The sequence below is a fragment of the Ylistrum balloti genome, unplaced genomic scaffold (genome assembly GCF_031769215.1).
Source record: "Ylistrum balloti isolate Yb309-2 unplaced genomic scaffold, AGI_CSIRO_Ybal_v1 Utg370590, whole genome shotgun sequence".
In the NCBI taxonomy this organism is placed as follows: Eukaryota; Metazoa; Mollusca; class Bivalvia; order Pectinida; family Pectinidae; genus Ylistrum; species Ylistrum balloti.
In genome coordinates this window covers 1,283,435-1,303,201 of record NW_026782366.1, presented here as the reverse complement: position 1 = coordinate 1,303,201, position 19,767 = coordinate 1,283,435, and the positions used below count along the sequence as shown (strand labels likewise).

At 34.0% G+C, this 19,767-nt stretch overlaps 1 protein-coding gene across 1 annotated transcript; it reads left to right on the top strand.

The window, feature by feature from the left end:
• The first annotated feature begins 40 nt into the window (after positions 1–40).
• LOC132556801 (UBX domain-containing protein 4-like) lies at positions 41–18,221 on the top strand. Its single transcript, XM_060221247.1, has 12 exons — positions 41–178; positions 1,214–1,319; positions 2,222–2,250; positions 2,986–3,104; positions 3,737–3,888; positions 5,005–5,059; positions 5,503–5,672; positions 6,773–6,895; positions 8,062–8,164; positions 8,627–8,749; positions 9,706–9,923; positions 13,864–18,221. The coding sequence occupies exons 1-12, from the start codon at positions 97–99 to the stop codon at positions 13,979–13,981; spliced, it is 1,398 nt and encodes a 465-aa protein (XP_060077230.1). The 5' UTR covers positions 41–96; the 3' UTR covers positions 13,982–18,221.
• The last annotated feature ends 1,546 nt before the right edge of the window (positions 18,222–19,767 follow it).

Sequence of the window (19,767 nt, the reverse complement as noted above, 5' to 3'; positions counted from 1 at the left end):
ATACGCTAGCTTCCGGTATTGAAAACGAATCGAAAGCAGAGTCATCACTTGACGTAAAAACATCTGATAGGACACTGACACGATAGTGACTACACCATGGAGTGGTTCCCTGGCTCCATACCACAGGCTATACAGACAGCTAAACAAAACAATGCACTGTTTGTTGTTTACGTGCGAGGTCAGTAAATTATTAATGTGGTACCCAAATTTAAATGTAATTATCTACTGGTGTTTACACTCTGGTGTTAGAATTGTATGGGGGCTAACGTTATACAGCTCACAATCCAGACCTTCCCTGAACTCCCTCCGTACTGAAGAAAATGGCCATGTTATTAGATCATATCAGAGCACCTAAAGAACTAGCCTCGTCTGACAATACCCATGATAATGTACACGTATTGTTTTATTGTGGCTATATGACAAACGAGACGACCACGTGTACATTCACAACGCAAAACTAGTGCGTATATGCAATGTACATATACAGTGAGGACTAAGAAGTTTCGCGTTAGTTCTCAGATTTATATTCCTTTGGCAACATGTGCCCGTCTCAAGACAAAAAACATACAAAATCAATGTTACATGTTAAAAATGAATTAAGCAACTGAATTACACTATTTTGTAACAATAACGTTTATCTCCTAAATTGAAGTACACTGATGTTGAAGTACATGAGTCATATCAAGTGCAAGATTACATATGTAGGTGAATGTTGCAACAAAGCTACACGTATGATAGCTTTCCATACTGAAGTACTTGTTGTTCCCCGATATTTAACAACAACAAAAATCACACAAAATATAGATAATTACAATTGTACAGTATTCAGGATAAAGGACACATGAAATATGAAGCCAAAGTCATTAGGCCAAAATAGTTTACATGTGTATTTCTGGGGGGAGTTGGTGTACATGTAAACATTTAGATTTTGTTATTTCATTTAGGAATAATCTTAAATGCTGTATTAGGTCTTTGTTTTCTTTTCTTCTTATTACATGTTCACTATACATCTCATTTATCACTATATTTGGACACAGAAAGTCAAACACAGTTGACAAAATATAGGGAATGACAACTTTTGACCTTTGCCCTGTCTTTGCATCAAATTTGAATCTATGCACTCAGTAACTTTCACTCTACATGTATGTGTATATATGAATAACTCTGTGTGTATGATTGGTACTAGCTTTGTGACATTAAGTACAATTTTCAGGTAAAAATGAAGATACCGAAAAGATGGATGATGTCTGGAAAGAGGAAAATGTGATATCTACCTGTAAATCCAACAAATGTACTGTTATTAAGATACAAGGAGACAGGTAAATTATTCCCTAAGATATATAATCTTATCAAAGAATAACATGTCTGTAGTTGAAGCAATTTATTGGGCTTTGTTTTTGTGCCCAGGTAACAAGATGACTGGTGTATTAATAGGATGTCACTAAGGTTAAAAGATGCAATATGTACACAAAATGTATGTGTTATTTTATGATAAATGTAATAAAAAGTTTATGAATAAACGTTGTAAATATAGACATATGCAGGATACAGAGAAACAAATTAATTAGGAATACAAGCTGCTTCTCCTAATGATAGGCATACATAATTGATAATTGTATATGTATCTTTCAATTAATTCTATAATGTTGAAGTCTTTTTATTAGTGGTTTTTGTTTGAATAGTTCAGGTAATACCAAAACACAATTTTCATTTTTTTTTTTTGCCAACATACATTGCTCAGGTTTATATGTTTAATTTTCACATAACTTATAATTTTCATGGGTCAAAAGTTCTAAGGTTTTCTTGTAAAAATATTTCACTTTTTTTATTCAATTAAAAGTTCACGACCTTGATGTAAAGGGTATATAATACAAAAGTGTCTCATTATTTCACACATCAAATTTTCATGATCATGTTAATGCACCAAGGAAGTAAGTGGCTAGATGATAATTGGTCAAGTTTTTGGTAGTGTTTTAACAGAAAAATGTCTGGGAGAAGGGTAAAAATAGTAGAAATATCTCCTATACTGTGTCTGTTTGAGAAGACAATAATGGATCTCTTAACAAATTGAATGTACTCAGATAAAAAATCTTCCTATGATTATGTGAGAATAAAACAAGACAAAAAGTTTCAAAATGCCACTGATATGAAATAGTGTTACCAAATTATTTCTATGTCATAAACGTAACACATAATGCTTTTATCCTGTTATTTCTTTCAGTCAAGAAGGAAAATTCTTTGGAGAAATTTGTATCCTTTATGATGTATGTAGCAAATATTTATATTTACAGTTAGATACTGATGTACATTGTAAATTTTGTACATGTATGAACAGGGATAGATATTAAGGTAAACTTTTAGATGTAGATAATTTACATACCTGGTACTGTAACATTATGAACGATGCAGACATTTTGTAAATTATAAAAATCAGGAGTTTAATTAGGTTTGTGTTTTATCATTACATCATGTACATTTACCACAGTGCTCTCCCTTTTCACACACCAATACTTTAATAGGTCTACATGACAATTTATAGTGAACATCTAAGTGAAGGTTTTGCAACTTTGATCATTTGAAATTCCATTAATATAAGTATATCTATCTGTATAATTAGGAAAATAATACTTTGACAAACACTCCATATCTCACTTGCTGCTGGCTGGTGCAGACCCGATGTACTTTGTCATGAAAGTAAGATCCAGTTTAACTGTTGTTATCCAAAACCTTTATCCTAGTCAGAATCTGATCCCTGGTCACAAGGAAAAGGACGGCACAACATTTCTTACCTCGTCAATATTAAGGTATATGTTATAAGATGAGGGAGTGATCAATCTGTCCTTGTGGTTATGAGAACTACATAATTTGATATATATTTCCTTTGAATTAACACGTTATATCTTAGGTGTGACATTTGTCTGAAATGATGGTGAATGAATTGGCTGTGCTTTTTTTTTCATTTACAAAATCTTAACTATACCTCAGACCCCATACTGTTTTTACCCTCTGCCTACTTCATTGGGCCAAATGGAATACCTTTAGAAATCACTGGAGGACATGTTGAATCTGATGTATTTATACAGAATATCAACACAGCACAACAGGTAAATAGACATACCAATAAAAGTAAAATAAACTAAAATAATTCATAAATGGTAACAATTAAGAAACAAGCTATATCAATTTTGTGTTATCACTCTTGTTTACTGGTTGTAAGGGTATAAGAAGTGTTCATTTTGGAGGGAATAACCAGATAACCCAGGTCATACACAGTCCATAAATCAAACCCAGATCACTTTGATGAGAGACAAGTCTGCTGTTGTACTTGACTCTCCTTACTTCACTCTCTGCTGTATATATTGTAGGATACTAATGAAATCACTCACAGATTTACAGAATGTTTTGGTTTCAAACGGAATCTGTCTGTAAAATTTCAAAATAATTTGATTGAGTTCTGGTCTCATGAATTGTTATGAGTGAATGAAGTAATAGGACAGCAAATGTTCACCCTGTTTCTTCAGTGAACCATATCATATGCTTTGATCCCAGCCAACGGAAATGATTACATGTAGTATACATGTAAGTTGCTATAACTTGTTTTACAAGTGTTGTAAACCAAGATAAAGTCTGACATTTAATATTTATTTCATCATTCAATTTTCAACATATTAGAGAAAAATGTTAAACTGATGCCCTTTTTTTCTCAGTAATCCATCATTTGCATTTTTTCTGTCAGAAACTGCAAGATAATATCAGTAAACAGCGTCCTGCTGCACCAGCTGCTGCTGCACCAGTTGCTGCTGCTTCTGAGCCCGTACCAATGGAGACCACCTCTGCTACAGACAGCCAACCTGTAGAAAAACCACCAATTGAGGAGAGGATAGCAGTGTAATTTGATTTAAATTTTATTTAATTAGTATACAGGTATATGTTTACAGAAAGCATGACTGATTAGCAGATTTTTTATGAATTTTATCATAAATTTTATAGTTCACTTGGCCAGAGGCCTGTGAATTGAATATTTTTATGGCTGGTCTCATAAAATTTATTTAAATGGAAATTCATGGAAAGTCGTTAAGGTATATTTCGTGGGCCTATGTTTTACCTATTTACTATTTAGTAATTTGACCTTTTTTTCTGACAACAATGCACATAAGTACAACATTCTATAGGCTTGAATAGCCCTTTCATAGCATAGGGGTTTGTTTTTTTTTATTTTGAGTAAGGTATGACATTGGTTACTGTAAACCACTTAGATTTTGTTAATACTTTATTTAGCAAACTTACCTGTTCAGACATATTTGCGAATACATGATTTTGCGACTTTAAATGTGTGAATGATGAGCTCTTGGTGACCAGAACTCTTCAAGACTCTGGTATCTTTAACCAAATTAGCACAAGCTATTTTTGTACAAAAAATTGTGAGGGATTTTAATTCGCAAATGACTCTTCTCACATATTAGAAGGAAAATAAATCCCACACGAAATACAAGTGATTTACAGAAATAACCACAGCACTCTAAATCTAGTATTCATATACTCCTTTTTTTAAACATCAATACCCCAAGGTTACAATGTTGCAGAAGGTATACAAATACTGTTGTCATTTCAACTGATGTGATACATCATTTGAGACTCAGAAAACTTAACCCTTATGCTGCACAATCCAAAACTCTCCATTATTGAGAATTTGTGAAATGAAATGGACAGAAATGTCTAGCAAACATTCTAACACTAAACCTGTAGTCATGCAGGCACATGTAGAGAAGCGAGATCAATGGAAATGTTAATATGGAGAGAGAGAGATTAATGAAAAGGTTAATAGACGTGTGGCATTGAATGGGAATGGAAGATGGGTCATACTACATTGTAATTGGTCTTAACAGAGTATTATTGCTTAAGGTCATACAGAAGATATCACACAAACATAAACCTTCAACAAAAATATGTTTCACTATCCAGATAGTAGCAGGGTTAAAGTGGCTGCTTTTATTTCGTATGTAGGGTCAAAGAAAAAATGGAGCAGAAAAGAACAGAAAAACTACAGAAAGAAAAGGAGGTTAGTATATGTCTTGTTTCATACTGTCAATTATATACTGACAATTTTCATAATAATTTCCCTCTCTGTAAATTTTCTAATTTTGTGAAAGGCAATTAAATGCAGTGGATGCAGCATGTACTTAATGCCATTAAGTTACATGAAATTTCCACAGTGCCAGAATTGTTGGTTATTTTCACAGCAGGTTTATTTTCATCAATGGCAGTTGTCCTCACATTTTTGTAAATGTCTTTCAACCATATTCTCAATGAAAATGATAGATACAGGGACAAAGCTGATCAAAATTAGTCATGAAAATTTGTATCTTAAGTTAAATTGAAGATAAGTACTCTGTGATAACCTTATATCTGTTGTTGTTGGAATGTTGTTAGAAATTTCAGTATATGTTAACAGTGTTTTTTACCATCTGTTTTAAAATACATGTACCTTGAACTTTTCTGTAGGATGCTAAGTTGAAAGAAGAAGAGCGACGAAAATTAGGGAAAGATTTACACAAACTGAAACAATACCAAGAAGACAGACAGAGGAAAGAGCTGGAGGATGAAATTAAGAAAGACAGAGAAGAAAACAAGAAAATGAGAGAGAAAATAAAGGAACAAATTGCTAGAGATAGGTACTGTAAAAATGAAGAAAGAAAATGTTGAAAACATGTTTGCTAGAATCTTTTTCATTGAAGTGATAGAGATAGATATTTGAAACTGTGGATATTTTTGAAGTTTCATGCTAACCTTAAAAATCTTGGTTCTGTGGGTTGAGATGTCTTTGTTCATATTGCGTAGAGGTGATTAAACAATGGAATCTTCTATATTTTTGTGATGTCAACAGAGATATTTCAATTAGAGGATTAAGTTTTTAATGTGTCATGCTAAACTTTAAAAAGTATTATTTTGAGGATTGTGATATCATTATAAACAGAGGTGAATGGCTATTTTTTTCTTCCACATTTCCTGTTTTTTAATATATTTCATACATAATGACTATATGACTGATGAAATATTCATCACAACTGATGACATTGATATCCAGCTTTGGCATGTTCAAGCTACATAAGTGATGATGCAACCCATTGTGATTGGAGAAGTTGTAAGAAAAAGTGTTTGCTAGTTGTCTTTTACTTAAGGAAAAACATATCTATATTTCACCTCTGAAAGAAGGAATACACTGAGAAATGTGAGAGAAAATTTACTCCCAATTTAGTTTTGACGGTAATATTTCTTGGCTTGCATGAACACAATAGGATTGGCTGGCTAGACAAAGGAAATCAGTGAAAGGCTGTCATGTATCATTATTTTGATATATTTTTCAAGTTGCTATTTCAGCCTGCAGTGTATCTAGCAATGCCTTTAATGATGTTACCTAGATACTTTGTTGCATGTTTTGGTGATTTAAATTAGATATAAGCCACACTTTATAGCATCAAAAATGAATTGAAGTGTCAGGGTGACAATGATGATTAGGATGTGAGTGAATGTCGTTAAGGTAATAGTGACGAACCAAATGTAATGTAAATACCTTGTGTCATATACTCATGTACTCTGTGTGTTTTTGGAAACATATTTAAGAAAAGAAATAATTAAAGAAAAAAATGGGAAAAAAATGACGATTACTGCATTAAAAAGTGATTTTAATACTGAAACAGGAAGAGTTTGAATTGAAGATTTTTAGAACAAAACATCACTCCGTTACTGATAAGTAGAATGCTCTGACTTGTAGAGAGGAAAAGGCACAGTTGTACAAGAGGAAGAAAGAGGAGCAGGATAAAGAAGCAGAGGAGAAAAAGAAAGCTAAACTACAGGCTAAACAGCAAGCAGCAGCCATGGAAAATGCTAGGCGAAGGTTAGTGGTCACCTTTAAACGAGTGATGGGACTATTATTAGATCTAATGGATCAGCTAAGGGTTTAATCTCAGCTGATGATAAATTCTAACTTTTCTATCAACAATAAATGGTACTTTAATATTTTCAGTTGTTATAGCTTAAAGAAATGTCATTGTGCTGAATCAAGATGTCAGTTGGCAGTATATTTCATTATTATGCAGATTGTAAGTAAGTGAGGCATTTCAGGTTATAGTTACAAAAAAACTAAAAATATCAACTCATTGGAGAACACATTCTGTGAATACTGAACACAAAATCAGTCAATTATTTATCTGATTAACTACATGAAAAACGATTTTAACCAATTTCCCATCACTTCTTTAAACTCAATTAAACATCCTTCATTGTGGAAAACATATTAGCTGTGAATAAATATCCAGAGTTGACATTGCAGTCGTCCCTCAACCTGTTTCACATAAGGAAGACAACACTGAAATCATCAATGTAGAATCTTATGTAATATTACATTATTATTAGGATAGTAGCTATAACATAAAGGTGTTAATTATGCAATATATAATGTTTCAGGGGCCTTCATTGATTCATCATAGCTGAAATTAGTTATCTTATTAATCTTAAATATAGTAAATTGTAATAAAATCAAAAGTGAAAAAGTAGTGATCAGAAGTCCTTCATGATAAGATATATGTAATGTAATGTGTAAATCAATTGATAACGTTACCATACAATTAAATCCTTGCTTGATTAAAGACAAAAAGACCATTGAGAATTTCAAGTTACAAATTCACACCCATTTCCTTAAGTGTTAAGCCATTTATGTAGCTTTAAAACAAAGCACTGCTATATTGCCAACTTTAGTACAGATTCATTGTGGCATCATATGGCTTGAGAAATATCTTGGAAAAGAATTATGATCACGGAAGAAAATAATGATTACCTGAAGGTTTGGTGTAAGAGTTGCTTTATTAGCTAACTGGTATGTTTTGAGTTTTTTTTTCAAAATATCTATATTGAAAATGGGACACTTATAATACATTTTTGGTAAGTGCCGATTTAAAACATGATAATGGTAAGTGGTTTCAGTGAGATGTGAAATGTTAACCACTGTATATACATTCTCCTTAGCTCTAATTCTAATGAAAGGTGATGTTGGTGTGATTTCAGTGAGAAGGCTCGACTACAAATACGCCTACCAGATGGGTCTTCTATCTCTAACATATTTGACCCCTCCGACACTCTTGACACCGTCCATCAGTTCATCACAGCTGTAAGTATTAAATACATACTGTTTGTTGCTCATGAGTTAAGAGCGGGTAGGTTTATAAAACTTTTTTATAAGGTATGTTGCAGAAATGGTTTTAATATTTCAACATCACAAAACAAAAGTTAGAACCATAACAGAATTGTTATTATTAAATGAAAAAAAATTTATGAATTGAGTAAAACGGTTAATGTCACAGTCATTAAGATTGGTTATTTAGAAAGAATCTTATGAATAGAATAAGGAAAGTTAATCTTGTCCTCAGTTTTGCTCCATCAGAGTAATACAGGATTCTAAGATAAGCACTCCTCAAAATTGCACCAAATCACATTGAACTGACTCAAGAAGAAAAAGTGGAATTTCCCATTCATATTTGGAATCATGTTATCAATGAGTTGAAAATTTGTCTTTTTATGGTGTAAATGAATCCTGCAGATGTGAATTAAATGTACTCTTATTTACTCCTAGTCAACAGGTAACCAGATGTCACTATCCACAATTTACCCTAAGAGATCATTCACAGAGGAGGACCGATCTGAAACCCTTGTGTCCCTTGGCCTGGCGCCTACAGCTGTTCTCATTGCAGTAAATGTGAGTAACATGTATACCTCTTGAATGGATTGATGCTAGTTTTTACATAAATTTATCGAATGTAGGCAAAGTAGTTTAATCTGTTATACCCATTTACCATTTGTCTATTGATTTAGATTGGAGTAGACTTTAGAACTCAAAAGCCAGTTAAAAAAATACATCTGTTCTGTCTCCCGACTCAGATATTTGTTAAACAGTCTTTAGAATATAGTATCTCTCTAGTAACTAATTAATTGATTAATTAGTAGTAATTAATTCTTGCCCACATTAGATGTCTTTATTTCTTTACTAGGACATTATCATATCATCAATGATAAGGTTGAGTTTAACTTTCTTTGGATAATAGCATCTGTTTGAAATTTAAAACTTCTGCATGATTTTACACTAATATTGATGTTTTGGAAATAAGTCCACTTTCTGCTATGTGTTAGTCAGAAACCAAAAACACTTCTGCAGACTAAATCCACACACAGTTCTATAACTACTCTGCAGTTATGGCTAAACACTACTTTGAAGGGAGTTTTGCTGAAGTGATAATTTACTTGATTCTCCAACCCCCACCCCTCCCCCATCCCTCAGTTTGTTTGAATATTACAGGTATAATATCAAAAAACCACTGGTAAATTTTCAGAATTTGGAGTTTGCTTATTGTGTTTTATATAGGTCTGATACTGTTGTTGAAAATGGAATGTCAAACGTAACAAAGTTTCTGATTGCTCTAATTAAAACCAGTTTTCCTTTGTCTCATTTTGTGGAAGTTGTGCAGATCATGGAAGTCTAGGCAGAAATTTCCTTTATTCCTTAAGTCCATACTTTAATTGTTAAACTAAACCTGCACTAACACACAAAAATGTATCAATGAATCCCTGAATTATCAGTCTTTAAATGATAGACACTTATATAACAATATGTATTCAAAAAGAATAAAACATTGAAATGTCTATTTTCTATTTTAGCAACGGTCACAGTCTGCTGCTCCATATCGAGGAAGTGGTGAAGCAGTCAGTGAAGGAGGACTCTTGTCCATGTTAATGGCTCCCTTTATGATGCTCTGGAATGCTATATATTCACTGGTATTTGGAGGATCAGGGGCAACACCACCTGCAGGTCAGGAACCAACACAACAACAGAGAGCCGAACCCCAGCGCTGGAAACAACAACAGGGGGCAAACACGTAAGTCATTTACATCAGAGGATTTACTTCTATTGACCCGTAGATATCTAGCCTATAAGTCAGTTAAAACAGTAGAGGACTAGCATGTAAGTCAGATGTAACGGCAGAGGTCTACCATATTAGTAGAGGACTAGCATGTTAATAAGCTAAATCAATAGAAGTCTAGCTCGAAAATCAGTTAAAACAGCAGAGGTCTAACATGTATATGTAAGTCAGCTACACAAACAGAGGTCTAACATGTATATGTAAGTCAGCTACACAAACAGAGGTCTAACATGTATATGTAAGTCAGATACACAAACAGAGGTCTAACATGTATATGTAAGTCAGCTACACAAACAGAGGTCTAACATGTATATGTAAGTCAGCTACACAAACAGAGGTCTAACATGTATATGTAAGTCAGCTACACAAACAGAGGTCTAACATGTATATGTAAGTCAGCTACACAAACAGAGGTCTAACATGTATATGTAAGTCAGCTACACAAACAGAGGTCTACCATGTAAGTCAGCTACACAAACAGAGGTCTAACATGTAAGTCAGCTACACAAACAGAGGTCTAACATGTAAGTCAGCTACACAAACAGGTCTAACATGTATATGTAAGTCAGCTACACAAACAGAGGTCTACCATGTAAGTCAGCTACACAAACAGAGGTCTAACATGTAAGTCAGCTACATAAACAGAGGTCTAACATGTAAGTCAGCTACACAAACAGAGGTCTAACATGTATATGTAAGTCAGCTACACATACAGAGGTCTACCATGTAAGTCAACTACACAAACAGATGTCTAACATGTATATGTAAGTCAGCTACACAAACAGAGGTCTAACATGTATATGTAAGTCAGCTACACAAACAGAGGTCTAACATGTATATGTAAGTCAGCTACACAAACAGAGGTCTAACATGTATATGTAAGTCAGCTACACAAACAGAGGTCTAACATGTATATGTAAGTCAGCTACACAAACAGAGGTCTAACATGTATATGTAAGTCAGCTACACAAACAGAGGTCTACCATGTAAGTCAGCTACACAAACAGAGGTCTACCATGTAAGTCAGCTACACAAACAGAGGTCTAACATGTAAGTCAGCTACACAAACAGAGGTCTACCATGTAAGTCAGCTACACAAACAGGTCTAACATGTATATGTAAGTCAGCTACACAAACAGAGGTCTACCATGTAAGTCAGCTACACAAACAGAGGTGTAACATGTAAGTCAGCTACATAAACAGAGGTCTAACATGTAAGTCAGCTACACAAACAGAGGTCTAACATGTATATGTAAGTCAGCTACACATACAGAGGTCTACCATGTAAGTCAACTACACAAACAGATGTCTAACATGTAAGTCAGCTACACAAACAGAGGTCTAACATGTAAGTCAGCTACACAAACAGAGGTCTAACATGTAAGTCAGCTACACAAACAGAGGTCTAACATGTATATGTAAGTCAGCTACACAAACAGAGGTCTAACATGTAAGTCAGCTACACAAACAGAGGTCTAACATGTATATGTAAGTCAGCTACACAAACAGAGGTCTACCATGTAAGTCAGCTACACAAACAGATGTCAACATGTAAGTCAGCTACACAAACAGAGGTCTAACATGTAAGTCAGCTGCACAAACAGAGGTCTAACATGTAAGTCAGCTACACAAACAGATGTCTAACATGTATATGTAAGTCAGCTACACAAACAGAGATCAAACATGTTTGTCAGCTACACAAACAGAGGTCTAACAGGTACATGTAAATCAGCTACACAAACAGAGGTCTAACAGGTATATGTAAGTCAGATACACAAACAGAGGTCTAACATGTAAGTGAGCTACACAAACAGAGGTCTAACATGTAAGTCAGCTACACAAACAGAGGTCTAACATGTAAGTCAACTACACAAACAGAGGTCTAACATGTTAGTCAGCTACACAAACAGAGGTCTAACATGTACATGTAAGTCAGCTACACAAACAGACGTCTAACATGTATATGTAAGTCAGCTACACAAATAGAGGTCTAACATGTAAGTCAGCTACACAAACAGAGGTCTAACATGTATATGTAAGTCAGCTACACAAACAGAGGTCTAACATGTAAGTCAGCTACACAAACAGAGGTCTAACATGTAAGTCAGCTACACAAACAGAGGTCTAACATGTAAGTCAGCTACACAAACAGATGTCTAACATGTAAGTCAGCTACACAAACAGAGGTCTAACATGTAAGTCAGCTGCACAAACAGAGGTCTAACATGTAAGTCAGCTACACAAACAGAGGTCTAACATGTATATGTAAGTCAGCTACACAAACAGAGGTCAAACATGTTAGTCAGCTACACAAACAGAGGTCTAACATGTATATGTAAGTCAGTTACACAAACAGAGGTCTAACAGGTATATGTAAGTCAGCTACACAAACAGAGGTCTAACATGTATATGTAAGTCAGCTACACAAACAGAGGTCTAACATGTAAGTCAGCTACACAAACAGAGGTCTAACATGTAAGTCAGCTACACAAACAGAGGTCTAACATGTTAGTCAGCTACACAAACAGAGGTCTAACATGTATATGTAAGTCAGCTACACATACAGAGGTCTACCATGTAAGTCAGCTACACAAACAGAGGTCTAACATGTAAGTCAGCTACACATACAGAGGTCTACCATGTAAGTCAGCTACACAAACAGAGGTCTAACATGTAAGTCAGCTACACAAACAGAGGTCTAACATGTTAGTCAGCTACACAAACAGAGGTCTAACATGTACATGTAAGTCAGCTACACAAACAGAGGTCTAACATGTATATGTAAGTCAGTTACACAAATAGAGGTCTAACATGTAAGTCAGCTACACAAACAGAGGTCTAACATGTATATGTAAGTCAGCTACACAAACAGAGGTCTAACATGTAAGTCAGCTACACAAACAGAGGTCTAACATGTAAGTCAGCTACACAAACAGAGGTCTAACATGTAAGTCAGCTACACAAACAGAGGTCTAACATGTATATGTAAGTCAGCTACACAAACAGAGGTCTAACAAGTACATGTAAGTCAGCTATACAAACAGAGGTCTTACATGTAAGTCAGCTACACAAACAGAGGTCTAACATGTAAGTCAGCTACACAAACAGAGGTCTAACAAGTACATGTAAGTCAGCTACACAAACAGAGGTCTAACAAGTACATGTAAGTCAGCTACACAAACAGAGGTCTAACATGTAAGTCAGCTACACAAACAGAGGTCAAACAGGTACATGTAAGTCAGCTACACATACAGGTCTTGCATGAGAGTCAGCTTCAAATCAGAGATCTGGCCTGTAAGTCAGCTACACAAACAGGTCTAACATATTCAGAGGTCTGTAAGCTTAAAGGTATGTCAAGAACAACAGAAGTCTACTGTAAAGACCAACATAATGTTCTCATGTTTTTTGAGAAAGTAGATGTCCAAAGTGGGGAATGCACACATTAGCAATATGTTCTAGATTTTTCCCCATGATTCCTAAGATTCTGTAAGGCGCCCATCAGTAATTGCTTGCATATGCAGAGTTGGGGCCTAGATTTATGTCAGCTAGTATGCACACAATGTGACATTGTAAGGAAACTTTGACTGGCAGAGATCGTGATTATAGGTAGATAATGACTTGTACCTGTGCAGGCCTAGTGTGAAGATAAGTGTTCATGTATGCAAGATAAATAAATATTGTTTAATTCGATAGGTAACTGAATGATAAAGTGTAAGGTGTCTGATGTTGCAGAAAACAAACAAGAGGTGTACAGACATTAGGCAGTTTTTTCCTTCAGTTGTATTGTACATACGTTTAAACAGAAGGTAATTTTAGTTTCTGGCTGAAAGACACACATATTAAACAGTTGTTCTTGTAAGACAAGAAGATGTATTAATTGCTCATGATTTTACAGGAGTCATCAGAAGAGACAGAACACAAAAGATGGAAATATAACAAGATTTAGAAATATTGAAGATGATGATGATGATGAAAATGCAACTTGGAATGGAAATTCTACACAGCAGATGTGATGACCTTGTGTTGCCATCTGTCCAGATCTAGAGCATCTTTGTTAACTGGGGAAGTGTTATGATACCATTCCGTGAAACGTTTCCATTCATTGCCTTCTGGATGAATTCCATGCTATATTGGTACTTTGGCATGCCTTTTTATGGAAAAAGTCCATGTAAAGAAATCATTAGTGAGATTTGTGTTTCTCCAGAACAGTAAAATGAACTTCGCTAAGTTATTGATATCACAATTTGAAAGTTTTAAGCATACATTCATGCAATAGGGACAGTGCATAAAGTAAACCAGAATTATTTCTTGATCATTATTAGGAAGATTTAAAGGGAGATAACTGTTACTCAAGTGACCAAAATGTTAGGTACAACATTTGTACATGTATAACTTTATTTAAGTTAATTATTATTGGTGTGGAAATGATTTGTAAGAATGAAAGATGGTTTGAGGTAAAGCAGACAGTTTTGAAATACATGTATGTATACAAGATGGCAGTTGATGGTTTATCATTTTGATATTAATAGAAGTTTGTAAATTTCCTAGAGTTTAATTATTGTAGTGTTGTCATAGCTACAATACTGAATTGAATAATTATCATTTATTTGTCTTTCAAATTTTAAATTATGATCACTTAGTGATGATTTCCTTCAATAAAAACATATTTTACGCAAAAATGTCAAAAATTTCAATCCGAGATCATTAATGTTGACCATTTCTCTTTCGGTTTGTGAATTAGAGTAGGTACACCCAGTGGTTCTGATATATATTTCATATCCCAAACATAGACATGGTAACATTAATGAAATAGCAACATAATTTGAACTATTTGCTGATAATAAATGCATTGTGTTTACTTTCAATATAGATCGTTGGAATTAGTGTTCTGTAAAACAATACTGTTTATGAAGAATGACAACTGTTTTTTCCTAAATTTATATCAATGTCTGTGTTATATCTGTTACCCCTGATGTTTACAGTCATGCTTTATAAGAATTCCAGAGTTTTGATGAATATTAGACAAACAGTGTGTGCCATTTTCAGTTTCATCTAATGGAAAACTTGTGAATCCGTCACCATGTAGAATATACAATCAGACTAGAAATGACATCAGCATTATAATTGATTGAAATGTTGGTCTGTGCTCAAGAGCATCAGACTCAATGACATAGTCCTGTAATAATGTCATCCATTATGGTTAACTTAAGATGTCCATTTTACTTGTAAAGCTATATATTGGCAGTATGTTGGTTGTGTATAAAGAGAAAGTAAAATTGGCTGGTAGCTTACATGTACAGTGTGAGATACAAATTGACTTAGATCACCATAGAACCTGTATTTTTCTGAAATGTGATACAGTCAGTTCAGACTTACTAGTATAATATATAATAGTGATATTTGTTGATATGTTGAAGGGACATCACAGTAAAAACATTAATTTTTTTATCGATTATACATGTTTTAAACATTTCCATTTACGTTTCTATGCTATCTCCATAGTCACAGTTGATTTCCAGTGTCCAGCACTGTTGAAACATTAGGAAAGGCAAGACTACAAGTGTAGTGTTCTTATTTATTGGTGCATGTGTTGAGATATGTACCAGAGGGTATGTATCTGGAGGCTGACCCAGTATTAAGATACAGAAAGGGCTTCTATACCATTTCTAACAAGGATGAGTGATCCATAAAATGATGAATGATCAAGGTAGCCAGACTGAACATGTCTAACTTGTCAAACATATATAAGATTAATATAATATTTATATCTTTTATACCTGGTTACTTGACATAATTACATAAAGCAACATGTATTTCTGCAATGTAAGCAAGTAATCTGCCTATAGCCTTTGGGCATAATGACGATAAGGTTTTGGATATAATTTGATATTCATATTTTGCTGAATATTAAATACAAGATTTTACTGATATAAGATCTTTGATATTAATTAAGAAATGATGAAATAGGGTTCAGCTTGACCACTTCATTAATTTGGGAAACCCCTCTCAAATTTACCACTGATAATGGCACACGATAGTTTTGAAAATGAGGCTGTAAACATACCAAGCAGAAACGATTGCGACAGTAGTGACACAGTCAGTAAAATCCTGTTTTTCAGCTACAGATTTTACTATGGGTGTGGTAGATGTTATTTGATAACTCTAGGTCAGTTCAGATTTACGAAATAAGTAATATTAATTGCCAACCATTCAGACGGAAAGCCAATTTTGTTTACAAGCAATCGTGTTTTGTGTGCATGCTAATCATTATGCAAATGTTTACATATTCAGGCAGTTGATCAACAGATAAGGATTTAATTTTCATAATTATTAATTAATCTTTGTATGTGGTGGATATCTCAGTGAAAACCAACTGTCATTGATCATAAAGTGATACATTTTATATATATATATATGCAATGATAAAAAAAATTAGCAAGATAAAAAAAATGAATGAATGTGTTAATATCTTTGGTCACTAAGCATACTTCAAAGAGAGTTAGTAGGCACTAAGCGTACTTCAAAGAGAGTTAGTAGGCACTAAGCGTACTTCAAAGAGAGTTAGTAGGGAATGATTATCATACCTTTGTTTCTACCTGTAACCAGTCGACCAGTTTTTCTTGCTGGTAACTAGCCATGAAGAATTAAAGAACAGGTTTATATTGTTGCTGGTTGTAGGGTCTTACGTTATCAGGTCATAGGGGTCATTTTCTACCCCATAGGTCATATGAAGGTATGGGGGTCAGCAAAATGACTTTGAGTACCAGCACGTGGTGCTGTTTACTTAAGTCATGTTCTCTGCTGTAGGAATGTTTCTTCAGTGGAAATAGGGTTGAAAAATAAATCTATGATATGAAAAATCATGATTATGGAACAATGTGCAACATCTAATTATAGAAATACCATGAATTATTTTGTTATTTTAATTGTATGTGCATTTATTTAAGCCTGATGCAGGTAACAAAATCATGGACTTGCATTTTAGTACCAGTCCTGAGTTCCGTTAGGTAATAATACAGCCAGGGCTTTTGTTTCAATCTGTATGAAAGAGTCTCGATCTGTCAGTATACCGAATGTCACACAAACATTTGGTACTGTATTTGTTTTGGTGTGATGATAAAGGAGTCTTGTATTCTCTAAGTCATTTTTATCATAGCCATACTGAGAAAAATTACTGTTTTACTTCAAGTATGTAGATATGGTATTCCATCATTACTTAAATGCTTTTTAAACTTGAAACAACAACTAAAACGTTTTTTGTTTTTTTAAATAAAATGTAAAGAAAATGACAAAGAAGCCCCACAATTTGTTTTATTGTTACAACAAACTATAACCAACCCAAATTATCCATCACAGTTACTACCATTTTTTACAATTTAGTCTTCATTTTCACAACACATGCATTTACTGTATGGCATCATAACTTGGTAAATAATGGTTTTAATATAAACTTTATAAACTTTATTTATTTTACAACAATTGCGAAACAAGTTATATCAACTTATGCTAATCACTCTTGTTGGCCCGGATGTAAACGCGTGAGGGGTCTTATTGTGGGAGGAAACCGGAGTACCCGGGGAAAACCCACGTGGTCGGGCAGGTAACCCCTTACCTTTTCACTTCCATTCCGGGAATCGAACCCCGGTCGGCTAGGTGAAAGATGAGTGCGTTACCACTGTGCCACCCGACAATCCAAAACTATGGTTTTATCAACACTATTGTAAAGATTACAGTCTGTTCATGTGTTTTCATATTCTATGCTTTAAAAAGTTTCATATTTAAGTAATAGTTTGCTAGCACGCCACATTTAGGTGAAAGATGAGTGCGTTACCACTGTGCCACCCGACAATCCAAAACTATGGTTTTATCAACACTATTGTAAAGATTACAGTCTGTTCATGTGTTTTTATATTCTATGCTTTAAAAAGTTTCATATTTAAGTAATAGTTTGCTAGCACGCCACATTTGTTGTAGGTTTACAGTAGTTTTAGAGAAACATGGTTTCAATCATAGACATGTTTGATAATTTCTTAATAAAACTGGTGTTAATTGATATATATAAGTTCACTTTTTGATGTCCTCTGTTGACATTTTGTTCTGAATAAGATACCGTATAACTCTGTCTTATTGCAATTATCAAGTCATGTAAGTTTTGTTGGTTTTCTGAAAAAAAATCATCACAGGACAATGTAAGTGTTGCCAACTTGCTTATGAAAAGCAAAAACAAAACTTGAATAAAATTTTAATGAAAAATTCCCTTTTTGTGATTTGTATTAAAAAAAAAAATATTTATTTAACAAAAAGAAAAAACAAAAAATTCCGTCACTTGATGATTGACTGCAAATCAATATCAAAACGATGAAAGACCAGCTTTTGTATCGCTATGTATTTCTGTTTGTGTTGTCGGAATGAATATCGGCTGGAATTTTTCAGTGTGTATAAGCGATCAGTGGTCATTTATGTTAGTAATTAGGTCTTTTTTGAGAATAGCAGATTAATCAGAAAGGAGGTAACATTAATTTGTGTTGTCACATAAATTACTGTAACCGTCACACGGTGGCTACGAGATGGATTAAATGAAAACTCCAATATGTTAAGCCCTCCGTAAGCAAAGTTATGAGAAACAGTGTAAATATATCCCACTTATATGAGTCATGCTCGAAAGCACTTGAGGACACATTGAAAAAAGGAAGGATGTCATTGAAAACATAGCATAAACGTTTAAATCGACATTTTTGTAAATCGCGAATAATATTAATTTCCTAGATGATATACAAATAGGGACGTATAATCGGTAATTTGTCCATGATACAAATTAGCAAAGAATATAGTTTGACACGGACAAAATGTTGATACAAACAATCTAGTCTACGGAATATGTAATTGGATTATACGTCCCTGTTCAATTTTATAATTATTTAAATTTATACCAGTTTTGCAAACGCTTGGTCAGAAAAGAATTTTCCGGAAACATAAACCGAGTGTGTTTTGTAAATTGAAAGATCCTTAATTAATTTTGAGATTTACTTCATGTGTTTTATAATCGGATATTATGAAAGGATAAAAACAATACATTTCTTGGGAAATGTTGGCGACATTTTCTTTTACCAAATATCTATTGTCTTTGCTACTGTCACGTTTTCTCTCTGAAGTATGAACACGATCCTATTACGTATAAAATCGCATTTGTTTTAGGAGTCATTAATATTGATCGACGTCTGTCTGTATAAATTCACTGGAAGGTCACCATGCGTGAGACCTTTTGCTTTCAACTTTAAACGAACAACGTTTCCCTCACTACACGTGTCACGTGGGAAGTCATTGGAATTACCAAGGGAGACGAGGTCGTGGATTTTGAGTGGTTTCGGTCACCAGCTTATTAATGACGGCATATAAAAATAAAATAGAAGAGGAAATTATTTTCCTATCTCGCCTTTCCCTACCCGGAAAATTGTTCCGGGAATGATAAATTAAACCAGACATATTCTGCAAAGTATAAAAGGACATGTGTGGTTTCGTTAAAAAAAAAAGACATAACGAACAGAATTTTCCACGGAAAAATAGGTTTGACTGCTCATTGCCATAGGACCCACTTGTCCTTGGAGAAAACAGTTGATCGCACAGAAAATATCAAGGAAATGATTTTGCGATTCTTGCAATGAGCAAAACATCAAGCTACAGAAGTGTTTTTTTTTTTAAAAGAAATCTTACACTGGTAGATTTGTTTTGGGAGACCGCGCGTTGACAGTCCGGATAGAAGCAAGGCAGTGAAAACGTCTGTTCTGACCACCATTATCGT